Below are 14,598 nucleotides of genomic sequence, written 5' to 3'. Positions count from 1 at the left end.
GTTTCTGTCCGAGTTACAAGATGATACAGTCAAACATACTCCTGAATCTTTCTTGGCCAGTTATGCTTGCACTTGCACAAGTATAGTTACATACCAGATAAGCAGAGAATGCTAGCCTGCATAGCAGGGTGTATCTTGGAGGGTACACCCTGGCCAAATGTAACCCTGGTGGATATATCCCTCTGGCTGAAACAAAAACAACCTCCCTGGCTGATGCCATCCAACTCTTGGCTTCAGTTGAAGTCCAGAATAAAAAAACCAGTTTGTTTGGATCATAACTTGCAATTTAGACATTTGTAGGAACTTACTTGTTCATGCTCACTAAGTAACATCTACTGACAGACATGCCAAACAAAATTGTTAAATGTAGGAAGCAAGACGCCCAACGACACATCAGCAGCATACCACTCTGCCTAGAATTCTGTAGCTACCAATCTGCCACGTGGTCCAGCCATCCCTAAAATTCAGTCATAAAGAAGTCCTTAATGAAAAAAATACAACTAGGTAATTTTTATAGTGTTTCCAGGATGTCTTGTAGGTATTAAGCTTAAACAGAAGTCGAAGAGCTCACAGAAACAAACCAGTAGGAGAAAAGAGACAGTTGTTCAAAGCACAAGACTGAATCTAACAAAACCCATCTGTCAAGTTGGAGGAATCTCAGCTATCGCATCAGCTGCAATTGCCCTTATGCTATCCACCCACAGCTTTGCTTGCTTGCCCTTGGAGAAGAGATACTGGTAACAGGCATTTTTTAATGAACAAAATCATGGGAAACGTCACCAAGAAACACATCCAACACAGAGGGAATCATCAGCTTTCAGTGCTGAAACTTTCTGGTACGTACTCACAGTCACAGCCTGTACAGAACCCATGTTAATGCAGATCATTTACATATCCAGAGACATTAGAGATCAGCCAGAGCAGATAGCTCTGAAGAGTTTGTATGCCCACCATACCTTCTCCAAGGGCAGGATTTAAATACAGGACTGCCTACTGTGCATTATTAATGGCATTTCTAAATATTAGTGCCACTGGAGGATTTGTTTCTGAATGCAAATTTAACAAACCAACCATTTCCTCTGTGGATGACGGATGCGTGACAAATCTGAGGTATCTGCGTCTCCAGTTGTGAACGCTACCGACTTACAGAGTGTGTCCGGAAATATTCTGCTGAATATTTCAAGCTTGGGTGGAAACAAAACCAGAAAGGTCCTCAACAGCTATGGTAAAGGCTTTAATCTCAGGAAAATAAACAGTTAACAATTAGATTTGCCTCATAAACAATATCACAGCTCCAATTACTCTGGAACAATATTACCTAGAGTAGGGTCTGTATGGTATTCTATTGAGCAAAGGTTCCAGAAGTATAGCTCTTTGTGTGACACAAAAACGGGTGAAGGTCCTTCTTGGTTATACACACTGGATAAATGGCCTTCTTAATATTATCGTCTTGTGCACACATTTAATCACAAGAAGAGGAAGTGGTCAGTGTAAAGTCATACATGTGATAATCTTCACGTTAAGTACGAGGCTTTTCTATGAAAAAGAAACCTGAGAAACACCATGACAAGTGCACCTTTTCCTGTGCTGCACAGGGAAGGTATCAGTGATGCTGATCAATTTAAACCTCATTTATGGTCTGCTGCAAAATCTCATACCAGGAGTCAGCTTGATGGCAGTACCAATGTACATAGCTCTATCACAAGAGCAGAGCACTTTGTGCTGGGCAAGCACACACATTCTAGGAAAAATGCATTAAGTATTCACAGGCTGGAGTGACTTCCATTAAGTCACCTTCATGGTGTTATTAGAATATGCCCCTAAACAGAGGTGAGTTTAAGGGGTTAAGAAGAAAAAGGAAACTTGGCATGGGGAGATACCTAACACTGGCATTGCATCAACAACGTAAGTGTACTCCAGCCTCGGCAAATGAGGGTTTTGCAGATTTCAAATTGTGGCAGCAGATGGTTGAAACCTGCCCCCATAAACTCCCATGCCTGAAATGGCATTGCCTACATTTACACACCCTGAGAAAAGAGACTTGGATTTCCAAAGAACTGAGTGACTAACTTCTGTTCCCACATACTGAGATGTCTGGTACAGAGGGTACAGGACACTTGAAACAACAGCAAAGTGTCTGGCCACTATTACACAGCCAATAAACTTTTATTGAGATGTGTAAGAAAAATATGTTAACAAGAAGAAAGATTTAGGGAGCTTTATTGCTCCCCTGAAATTCACAGAAGTCCCACAGGCTCCCTGTCAGCACGTCAGCGCTTACAGGAAAGGATGAGCAGGTTCTTTAAATCACAGGCTAAAGACAACAGCAGCATAAACTGCACGGAGACTTCATCCCCCTGCTGCTTCCCGATTGATACAATCTGTGTATGAGGAGTAATCCAAATATTGGATTGCACATATTTGGCAGGTCTTGCACCCCTCTTCACAGACAATGGTTTTGTCGTAACTCACAATGAAGTTACTGTAATACTGCTCAAACAGTGTGCTGTGTGGCACAGACAACCGCTTGGCCATCTCGTACAAGCTTTCTGGCTTCAAGTCTTCAATGCCGTAAGCTTTAGTCAGGATGTATTCTAATTTCCAGTTCGATTCATTTTTCTTGTTGGCTTCTCTGAGGTCCAGGTAAAACTGCCAGAGATCCTACAGTTAAAAAAGAAAAAAATAAAAGAAAGAAAAAAAAGAAGGCACGGCTGTATTGCTGTCTTCCCTGCTTCATTAAGTCTCTGGAGTGATATATTGATTAGGAAGCTGTCACTCCTCATTATTCACAACTCAATAGAAGGTCACGTCCCACCCCAAGAGCTGGGCTTACACCCAAAGCTGGTACTTGCAGTGCAGTAATGGTTGGGGGGGATGGGGATGAGGAGAAAAAGGAGCCACAAAAGGCAGCAGTGGCAGTGTTTTTCCTGTCCAAACTGTAAACCAAACTCCACTGCGCTCATGTCTGCTGTAGGAGTGGGGCAAAAGGGTGAGAAGCAAAAGTTTCTTTTCTTCAGGCCCTGCTTGAGGGGCAGAATGAACAGGAAAAGAATGGCCCGGGGAGAATTTTTTTTGAAAGAGAGAGATGGAGGAGTGGAATCTCCACAAGAAAGGAGCAGCATGTATTAGCACAGTCTCCAGAGAGAAACCCCAGTCACAGTCAAGCTGCAGGATGCATTGTCACTGAACTCGGGGAGGTCAAGATTTTACCCTGAATTACAGAGAGAACATCTGAGTCATTCAGAGCCAAAATAATTAGACAGGATTCACTTTCTCTCCAAAAGTCACATCAGACTACAGAAATATTCTACTTTTTACCTTCTAAATTTATCTATAATTTCCTATTAAAAGTATAAACTCTGTGTAGGAAGGTACATGATTACAAAGGACATCACATAGAGTGCTTTTCTTTATCCGCTCTTCTACGCCCTTTAGAAGCACTTCATGGACTGCATCCCAGAGCTGGGATCACCAGCAAACATTGGTATGTAAACAAGCCCAGGATTTTGGTGAACCTTTTTCACCACCACAGAGCTCCCTGCAAATAGTTTTAGGATTCTGCACAGAAAATTTCCACCTGTCTTTGATTCTACATCATAAGAATATTCCATGGAGGACAGGAAAGTAGCGGGTAGTCCTGCAGGCACAGTAAGCCTGACCAAGTTTCCTCAAATCTCCCTTCCTTTGCCCAGGAAGAGTAAGAGTAAGCACCACAGTCCCACCAACAGCTGTAACACTACAAAGGCTGACACCTCACTGTATTTTTTAATGACACTGTATTTAAAGTCTTAAACAATGCTTTAAAATCTTCACTTACCAGCAAGCTATAATCAAGAAGGTCATATTGATACAACCTGACACCAGGGTTATTGGAGTCCATTTGCCATACACTCTTCACTGGGGTTACAGCAGGTGCCACAAACAAGGAATTTACTGGCTTTTCTGCAGGAAGAGGGAAGGTGAGGAAACAATTTCCTTTCAATCATTTCTTTCTCAAACCAGCATTTTCGTAGAGAACCAACACAAGAACCAGCATGGCTGGCTTAGGCACATTAGCAATTTTTTTTTCTTGATCAGCTATATCACTGTAAACTCCTTCCATACTTCCACTGAATAGACCAAAACCTGTGCAAAATAGCACAGTTCACATTCCAGCATGTACCAGTTAGATCTGTCTGTGCCAGAGGCTTCCCACCCATTCAACTACCTGTGCAAAATGGGCTTTCCAATAGGTAAGGTCTCTGTATTTTGTGCATTTCTCCTGAAGAAATATTCAAAACTTTTAGTTGCTGTCTCCAGGCTATATTTTATATGTTGCTTTCTGTATTTATGATGTTATTAGAAACACCAGGGTATCAGAACCTGACCCTGACTTCACTCATCTAGAACAGCCCAGCACCTAGGATAACACTGACCTTTACTGCAACTGAAACATGAGGATGTACACAGGTTTTAATTAGACAGAACATGCAGGTAAGTATATGTTCTCTTTGGAACAAAAAAGAAGCCCTAACCATTCCTTTCTCTAACAACAGCACAGGATTGAAACCACAAAGTCAGTCTCCACATAAGAGCAGAAGCTTTGAGAGCTTGGAAATCAGTAGGTACTTCTGGAGAAGATAAAATTGAGCTCTGTATCTCAGTACACTAATGTTGGCTACAATTATTATATTTACCTGGAATTCTTGGGAATTTTGTCAAGAGGAAAAATGGCATGAATAGAAGACAGCCTAGAACTGTCCAGATAAACAAAAACTGTATTTAGCTGCATGCAATTTCACTGTTTAAGTTTTGTCAAAAGATGCAAAATTATTAACATCATTTGGAAGCAGTTACTTGTACATGCAAAATTCGGTGACAAGGCACCAGGATCAGTCTGTCTTCACTGAAATTTTCAGTAGAGGTGATGATTTCATGCACAAGTGGGACAAGGTATGAAAATATGTAGGTATAAGACTGCCTTGAATACCATTTGAAAAAAATACAAAAAGCCATTTCTTCCACTAGGACTGGATTCCTTTTTACTGAAAATAATTCCATGTAAATACAATGTAAAAAGGTAAGTAATTTAGAATACTGTTACCCCAGTCAACATCCTGGGCACTGCTTTTATGAGTTCATATAAAACACAGATAAAGAGCCAATTAATATTTGGGTATTTTACATAAACCAAAGCAATGGACCTCTCAACTGTTCTGTGGTTCAGACACAAATATTAAACCAGTTACTTATTAAAGATCTTCTGTTAGAGATTTTACAGTGCTCCATATGGCCATGCCCATACTTAAAACTAAGGGATATCAAAGCAATAAACAAAATTTTCAAACCTGGGTGCTTTTCTTGAAGGGAAATTAGCTGATCTAAGAGATGCAACAGGCAGAGACTTTCTTTCCCTTGCCTCCTGCTTACCCTTATCTTAATTAACTTTGAAGCAGCAGGGAACTCAGCAGAGAGGCACAGTAATAATGCAGGAAACACAGGAACATAGAGCATGTCTAGTTGGCCTGAGAACATTCCCTTTGACACATTACACAATAGCAACTGGCTAGTACAATTTGCCGTGTCACTGAGAGAGCAGAGAGGAAAGACTAGAAATTCTTGTCTAGGCATAAGCATTCATTAAAAAAAAAGTAGGAAGCTTGGGGAGTCTCTTCTGACTTAAAAAAAGACGGTCTGCCTTGCATCGTTCTATGTGGAAAAAAAATTGGGTGTGAGGCATGAATGCTGTAGATAACTAGCAGTTATTTCCCAATTTCCTTTTTCAATTATTTATAACAGAGGCTGACTAGTAAGAACATGCCAGAAAGTATTAATTTGCTTTTAACCAAGAAAAAAAAGATAAAGGATTCAGCAAGCAACCTTACCTTCTTCATCCAGGAGGACCATGATACTATCTCTATGTGTATGTCCAAAAAACTGCCCGGCAATAACACTACTGTATTTGCGAAAAATCTTTACCAGTCGCTCATTGTAACGTTCCCTGATAGCTGTAGTATTCCTTGCATATGGCAAGTATCCTATTGGTACATGTCCTATTATATAAACCTAAGGAATTAGAGACAGAAAGCACAATCAGCACCTTCATTTGAAATTTGTACTTTTAGCTGTAGCTTAGGAACGGTTCCCAAAATTTCATAATAACCCTATCTTAGAAATGGCATTCTGCAAACTATAACTCACAACCGTTTCTTTATACAAAATACAAACAGTATGAATGTTTTAACTCATAATGAGAAAAAATAAATAGATTTTTTTTTTAGTGAATTCTGTATATTATGGGGGAAAAATGTTCCGATAAATCCATGTGTGATTTTAGGCCAAAGGAAAATATGATCAATTATTTCAAATGAAAAACTAAGCTATTAGGTCAAGACTTACGATTTGGCACCTCAAGGGGGTAGTAAGAAAAACTTATATTAGAATATTACAGAGCTTGCATGGTCAGAGAGTCACCAGAAACACCGAAGAACTGGCTAAAACCCTCTGTGTTCGAGACTTAGTCCCAACTGCACACACAACTGCACGGTTTTACGAGGAAGCGTAATCTCTCCTTTCTCCCAACCGTAATATCATGGGTTTTTTTCTATTACCATAGCAAAATGTAAGCATGCAAACAAAACACTTTTTCTGGTCAGATGATGATCCAGTCCCTGCACCAATCAATCAAACACAAGCCAACAATTTATAACCCCACTTCAAAACCCTGGTATTATAAGACGGTTTTTTTATAACACTCAAATGATAGCAATGCTGCAGCTTGGCTAGGTTTTGTGGTTGACAAACTTCTTCCCAATTTCTATTTTTGATACCTGTAATTACATAAAAATATAAATGAAATATGCTGGCTTTTGTCTCAGGCCAAGGGCACACATTTTAACATTAAAGGCTATGAGTAAAAAGAGTCAGAAACAAAAGGGAAAGTATTAAGTATTCTTATTCTGGCTTCTATGGTACCTTACAGAGTAGGAAAGAACACGTATTTTAGAGTATAATTTGAGAAACTTCATTCAACTATTTTATAATTGTTGTAGTATAATGTGCATATTCAAGGAAGAATTATTTTTAAAATGAAATTTTCATTTTGCAGTAACTATGGCAACATTAATATTCTTCTAGAATCATGTTTATATTTTCATTGTCTCTACTTCTCACTTCTTTTTTTCTTTTTAAAGTTTAAACAAATAATGCTGATGGGTTCTGTTCACAGCCCCTACCTTCTCTTTCTTTCGGGAAGAGGTTTCTAGTATTCCCTCCAGCCAGGCGAACTGGTTGGCTGGGTCAGTGATATTCACAGTTACACTGTTGGGGCTGTAATACAAATTTGTGTTCAGACTGATTATCCTCAGTGGTTGAGGGTTATCACTGGATTCAAACAGCTGCGTGTAGAAGCCACCTGTGAAAATAAGACCAACGTTACCTGAAAAATGAAAGGTTTCAAAGCACAACTTTAGTAGCAAAGTAGAGCACTGACAAAATACCCAGCTTTACTCTGTCTAACAAAACAGAATAGGGCATGTTTATTCAAGCCATGCATCACCTTATCACAACATAACATCTTAAGAATCTGTTGTTAGCAACACTTTAGCAGGAGAAGTTGACACTGAATTTTTTATGAATTCTTGCCTGTAATTGCCTTTATGTGTATTTGACAGTTTTCACATGCAATTATCCAACTGACATGCGAGAAGTGCCCTGTCACATTTCTTCCACACTGAGAGATGCAGTAATTGTTAAAAAGTCTACATTTCTTGAAATACTGCAAACATACAGGTTCCTCCAGGAAGAAGTGTTTCTTTCAGTTAGCAGCCTTATACTTTAAAAGTCATTTAACTTTAGACTGCAATATGATGAAAAATAAAAATCACCTTTTTTTTTCAATCCAAGCTCCTAAAACTCTCCATGGCACACACAGCTTCGTCAATGGGTGCAACTTTATAGTTCACGGACTTCAGTGGAGCCATGGCATCAAAGCTATAACAACATAACTTAATGTCTGCCTCCTTTAGTTTTATTTTTCCTACTGAGGTTTCTACCTCCACTCTTAGCCAGAGTTCCTTCTCATTCAGAACACAAAAAACACAAACTTCCAAATCCCTAACGTTTAAGTGGATTGGAAATTAGATTGAACTTTTCTGCCCTTTGCTAAAAAGAAAATTCATAATTAGAATATCAATATTCCCCTCCATTTAGTACGTTGGGCACAAGTATTATGCAATTAACAGTATAAACACCAAGACTACGTGCTATTGTATCTTGAACAAGTACATGCCTATCCAATGTGCTCTGAACAAAACAGAAAAAACACGTTTTTTACAACCCAATTTAAGTCTTGTGCATCACACGCCTTTATCTAAAAAGGTCCTGAAGGCAAAAAGGTATTTCACATGCACTGCTACAAACCAAATAATACCATACATGTTACAGGAAGCAATAATTATTGCAACAGAAGAGAATGAATGTATCCAAAAGACAAGCATTGCTATTCAAAAAGACAAGTAACTTCTTCCAGGAGAAGCATTACAGACAATGCATTATGGTGATTCATCCTACCAGATTCAGCTAAACAAACAGGACAAATCTATATAAACATTAGGTCTCTAAGCCCTTGTTTTACAATGCATTACTGGCATATGTTACCTTTTCTGAAGGTATTGATTGCTTCATCAGTTAGCCAAGGTTTCCAGAAATCTGCTACAGCATTGTAAACTTCACTGGTAGTTACAGGAAGCTGATCCTGTGAGAGAGCAGAACCTGCCTAACTCTTCCCATCCAGGCACACAGACAAAAAAAAAATCACTACATTATCCCACCTGACTTCCCACATAACACGTAAATGTATCCAGTCATCACAAGGAGGAACTCAAGAGAGGAAAAAAACTTCTGAACATCCAGTATTGCAGAACAGGAACAAATGCCTGAACTAAATGAGAACTGACTGCGTGGCCTTATTAATGCATTGATAAACTAATGCCAGAAATATGTCAAGCCTCAGAAGCACAGCAGAGTGAAAAACACATTCTGCAAAATTAATAAATATATAAACTGAAGCTTCAAAGTCTAAAAATAAAGTCTCTTGGAGGAAAAACTTGAACAGAAGCTTCTTTTATAGAAGGTAAATTTTTCAAGCAGCTTAGGGTTCACAGCAACTCCCCAAAACTCCACTACCACCCTGAGAAACATTCTAGTGAAATTCACAAATATTTCCATGATATCCTGTAGTCCTAGTAATGAAACATTTAAAATGTAAAAGAAAAGTTTCATCAATGTTTTCTGCCACCAGCTCTAATAAGGAGTGTAGCACTCTTCAGCCCGAGTCAAGCGATGCCCCAGCGCCACAGCCTGATAAGAGCCATGCTCTCATCAAACCCTGACAGGAATATCCCAGACAGTCCTTGCCTCTCCTAAAATATCTGCTTGGATTCTCGGTGCTAGAAGGAAAAAAACAAAGGTCGAAAAATAGGAACAGTATTACAGAGCATGTTTTCTTAAACACAGAATTTGACCTTTCTAAGATCTTTGAAACTAAGCCTACGTTATTAGAGGCTTAGGCACTAAGTCTCTGTCTAGGAGCAGCGCAACCAGGACTCTGTTCAGACTTTTGTTGCTTGCAGTGCACAGGTACCAGTCATTAAGAAAGCTTTGAGCCATACCAGTTCAGCCAGAGCCTAACAGACACAGCAAAACCTGACCTCAGATAAGAGGCTGCGTTACGGGATGAAGGTGGCTTGGACCCAGGCAACTCAGTGCTCTGTGAACTTGGGGATTAGACAGCAGTTCGGGACTTTGTTTTAGGCAGGGCCAAGGACGTGAAACAAGGACATGCAACAAGACTATGCAGAAAGACTGAGGTCATGATATATGATCTGAAAGGTACCCCAAGGCTTGATTACCCTCAGTAGTATTTTTAATAGGGTCTGCAAGAAAAATCACCCAAGACTGTTAAACAAGACAGACAGCTCAGAACACAATAGAGAGCAATAAAATCCCCCGGTGCATGGGAAGTGCACGGCTTTCACGCTTGTTCTAGAACGGCCTACAGTGTGTGGCTTTCCACACTGCTTCCAGTCTATGGGACACTTGCCAAGCATGTCCACATGAAAACCAGAAATGTCATCAACAGGGGGGAAAAAAAGAAAAATCCAACCACCTGAAGTGACCCCATAGTGTGGAATTTCTGATCCCTTTTTCAAAGAGTAACAGGAAAAGTCTGTCAGCTCTGCACATGGGTAAAACCTGCCATTTCAAAGCGAAGCATGACAGAAACACTCCCGCATGGTTTTGTTCAGAGAGAACTACGAGAGCTGTTCCAACCAGCAGCCTGCTTCCAAATACTATTTGCTGCCCATCTGTCCCTCCTCACCATTTTTTTTCTATCTTCAGATTTAATTTCACAAACAAAACTCATATTTGTTGGAAAAGTCCCTGCAAGATTATTGTATACACTTTTTTCCTTCTATATCAATGTAGGCTGCTGAATGACAACTGTTCTTCTCTGTTAACACTTCTTAAAAAACAAAACAAAATGAAAACAAAACACTGAGTGAGACCTCAGTTAAGGTGTTATTTATCAAAATACTTTACCGGTGGTTTCTGGTGAACCAACCTGGCCCCCTGTCAGTGCATATGACAAGCTGGAGCTATACGACCAGAGCAAGAACACAAGAGACTGAAGTCCCAGCTTGGCTTATGCACTCACACTTGCAAGGTATGTTTAGCTCTTATTTTGTTTCCCACATTTCTCTTTTCCCTCTCTGAGCACCTCTATTACTCCCTGATTTGAGAGTCACAAACTCCAGCAACGATAAAGGCAATGATACAATCACCTGCTCCACCAAGGTATACCCTGATAGACCTAATGAGTAACACAGAAACCTGGAATAAAAGTCTCTGGGGTTGTGAAGGGGTGTTGCTAAATTCCCATTAGGCATTTCAAACCAAATATTTTAGCTGACCTGCTCCACATCCCTTCTGATCCCCTCAGATCCAATGACAACATTTGCTTCTCGGTCCCGTGTGTTGCCAGATCAACCCGCAATATGCTTTAAAGGACACATGAAGCAACTGTTTACTTTTGAGCTATGCCAAGAACAATATTCACAGAACACTGAAAGTAAAAAAATCACTGTCCTCAGCTGCAATGGTGCACATATCCAGTAAATCATCAATGCGAGTACTTCTAAGTGTCCAATAAGGAAAGAAAAAAGGTCGTATTATTAATAATAGTGGCAAAACAATGAGAACATTACAAAAATTCTGCCATTAGTCTGATTAAAAAAATCCAGTGCATATTTCCGGTAGGCTCTGAATCTTACCACAGGCTCACAGATCCATTAAGGACACAATTTATGTTAGATTAAGTTATTGTACACACATGCAAGACTTATCTAGAAAAAAAGTCAGTGTGTAGTAACTATGACGAGACCTTGGTTCTAAGCCATGAGGAATTATTAGCAGTAAATCTGCATGACCTCAGGCAATGCACAGATTTTACCTGGCATCAGTGTTTGCTTGGGTAACTTAACAGGAGAGAGAGAGAAATGTACTTTCTGTTCTTGACTGGGACTATTTTTAATTTTAAATGCTAAATGGAGAACTGTAGAACACTGTTTCCAAAACAATAGTTACACAAATTTAATGCTTATTTTTCACACCTGGTTTCTGAGGGTTTAGGAACACGCTCAATATGATACATACACAAATTTCTACCTTGTTTTACCTGTGGCCAGTAGTCATGATTGCCCAAGGCTGGGAAAACCTGAAGATCTGGAAAGAAATGACGAATTGTAGAACTCATATTGCCAATGATGCTAATGACCAACTTTGTGGAGAGTTCTTTTACAGGGACATGAGGAGGACTATCTCTGAAAAAGGAAAAAGTTTTGTTAGCAAAGGTTTATTAGCAACATAAGGAAAGGCAAAAAATTCTGGAAACACATTTGTGTTCTAGCATGTAATACTACTATAAGCTCTTTAATTAAAATCCTAGAATTGCCTGAGACGCTGTCAGCAAAGGCTTTAAAAAACACAACAACAAACAAGTAGACTAATGTTTGTCCTATGATTCACATTTATTGTAACTAAGTTTCCTTAGACATTAAATTAATTCAACTCCATCATTCTGAGCTACTGTGTAGTTTGGGTTATATATCGTCAGTCATCTGCACAACTTTCTAAGTTTATTTTTCCCCTTTTAACAAGATCCTGTTGAAAATTAAGTACAATAAGGTAAGTGAAATAAATTAATCACTTGCCTTCATGCATTCGTGTTTCCTAACACCCTTCCCCCAGCAAAACTAACATAACACATAAACTTTCCAGGAAAAAAGGCCCTCATTGATAAACAAACTAGTTCTCCCAAACATTCAAACATACTGATCTCTTTGATAGATTTTCCATCGATGTATACCATAAGAAATTACGTGATGGTAAACGGAGAATTTAGCTTTAACTGACCCTTCTGCCGTAGCAAACTTTTATGAATACCTAGAAAGTAACAGGGCATGGTACTATGGAGCTAATGATGTGCCCCCCTTTTGCACTTCTTCCTCCTGTCCCACTGCTAGGGCACACAAAGCCTCACAGATAACACCTGCATGAGAGAGAATTATTATGCCCTTGTTCTAATACTGAAGATCAGCACCGATAAAGTAAACGTTTCACTCAACAGGGGACGGCACACATCCAAAATACTGCAGTGAGGGGCTGTGAAACCATGCTTCCCCTAGAAGCACATGCAGCTATGATTGATAGTGATGAAGGGAGAGACAGCATCTACAACACTTATCCTCCCCCCGCTAGCTCGTGATCTAGAATTCATACAGGCACCGGACCTGAATGACAACTTTAAACACTTTAAAAAAATACATAAGCTATAGTGTTGCTCGATTCTTTTATCCTCTTACACAACCGAATAAAATATAGTTAAAGGGTGTCCTCTAAAAAGGGATGCACTCTAGATTTAATGACCTTCAGACCTACAAAATCCAATACTTGCCATAAAAATCAATTCCAGTCAGTTATTCCTCTGGCCTTTCTTTTTGCATTTTCCACTTCCCACCTTCCCCACACCATGTGTACTAACTTACACTAATACAGTCAGGTGGTAAATGTCCCAGTGAACAGTCCAACAATATCCAGAAATTATTAGAGATTAAAATCTGTTCCTAGGGCCTTATATTCTTACTCAGTCTTCCACTTAGCCACTCAGACAACGAAAGGGACTATTTAAAAGTAGCATTTGTGTGATACTAAACTCAGATCTGTTGGGGCAAATATCAGCTTGTATGTGGTTATCCAGATGTCCGAAGCTTTAACTGCAGAGTGACTTGAACACTTACCCTGTCCAAATCATGAATGAAACTTGCTCTTTTGAATCCTTCATGAATGCAAATGCTGACAAAATAAGTTGATATGGAGAATCACACAAAAAGTCTCCAAAAGGGCCTGGATTGGAGGCATTGGCTCCTTTGGAAGAAGAACAAACTTTGGTGCGATCAGGGGTAATGTGGTAAGTCGGATCTAAATGTAGGTCAGATACATGCCAGAACTGCCCTGTTTTCAGAAAACAAAGATTAAAGAAAATGCATTATTTGCATTTGAACTGGATATACACAGGTAATGCCAAGTTTGCTCCAGTTTGCTCACTGCTACTCCTCTTCCAAGCTTTGAAAAGGAGAATAAATTTAACAAATTGTTGATTAGCCTGTCTGGTAAGTGTGGGCGAGTTCTGCATTCCTGACAAGAGTTCTTCATGTAGCCTGCTTAGAAAAGCTAGAAGCAGAGGTACAGGTTTAAGCTATTCAGAAGAATTAAAAAAAAGTGGAAGTTGGTAGGGACTGGAAAATCAGCTCCTTTTCATTGATACCAATATGGGAAGTGGAGATTAGAGAAGGTGATAGGACTTCTCTGCTCCACTTGAAAAGAAAGGGAATTGAATTTTAATTATTTTTCCAGACCTTCCCTGGCTGGGAGCTACTATAAAAGATCACAGCCTAGAAAGAAAGGCAAGGAACAGCATGAGTGCAAAGATTTCAAAGCTGCTCTTCTCGCCAGCAGCCGTAGTAGCAAAGAGAGCAGGCTTCTCAGCAGCGAGAGGTGTGTCAGCCGTACCTACTCACTACTTTCCAGACTGACACATTCTCAGCCTCCGCTGCTTAGCGCGGCAGGGAAAAAGGAGCTGAGAAGTATGGGAATATGGTGAACAAGATGAGTTAAGCTTGTATTAGACTGCCGGCCTTCAAGTTTCGTGTAAGAGTCATTTCTTTCTGTCGGTTTCAAAGCCCTGGGAAAGGCAGACGGGTATCTGGGGTAGCGGTTGTGAAACCCGGAGAGACAGCAGTTGATTTTTCCCAAGGTCACATGCTCACTCCGTGGCAGAGCAGGCACCGTGCCACTGGACCCCGTGGAGTTTTATTTCAGGAAGCAGCGACCAGGGGCGACCTTCGAAACCCGCAAAACTGTGGCTCCTGCCAACAGGAGTCGGAGAAACGCCTGGACGCCGCCGTGCTTGGCCCGAGTCGCGGGGAATGACACTCCCGTGGAAAGCTCTTGGGAGCACTCACCTGGTACGCTGCTGCTCCGGGGACACGGCAGGCCGGG

At 40.1% G+C, this 14,598-nt stretch overlaps 1 protein-coding gene across 1 annotated transcript; it reads right to left on the bottom strand.

The window, feature by feature from the left end:
- Positions 1-2,069: 2,069 nt before the first annotated feature.
- SMPDL3A (sphingomyelin phosphodiesterase, acid-like 3A) lies at positions 2,070-13,551 on the bottom strand (the record flags this gene model as incomplete). Its single annotated transcript, XM_010146655.1, has 7 exons — positions 2,070-2,661; positions 3,818-3,942; positions 5,865-6,045; positions 7,215-7,393; positions 8,638-8,734; positions 11,717-11,861; positions 13,338-13,551. Coding segments are annotated over 7 exons (1,253 nt in total), but the record flags the coding sequence as incomplete, so codon positions are not given.
- Positions 13,552-14,598: the final 1,047 nt, after the last annotated feature.

Source organism: Eurypyga helias, unplaced genomic scaffold (genome assembly GCF_000690775.1).
Source record: "Eurypyga helias isolate BGI_N326 unplaced genomic scaffold, ASM69077v1 scaffold48550, whole genome shotgun sequence".
Taxonomy (NCBI): Eukaryota; Metazoa; Chordata; class Aves; order Eurypygiformes; family Eurypygidae; genus Eurypyga; species Eurypyga helias.
This window is presented reverse-complemented; position numbering and strand designations above follow the sequence as displayed.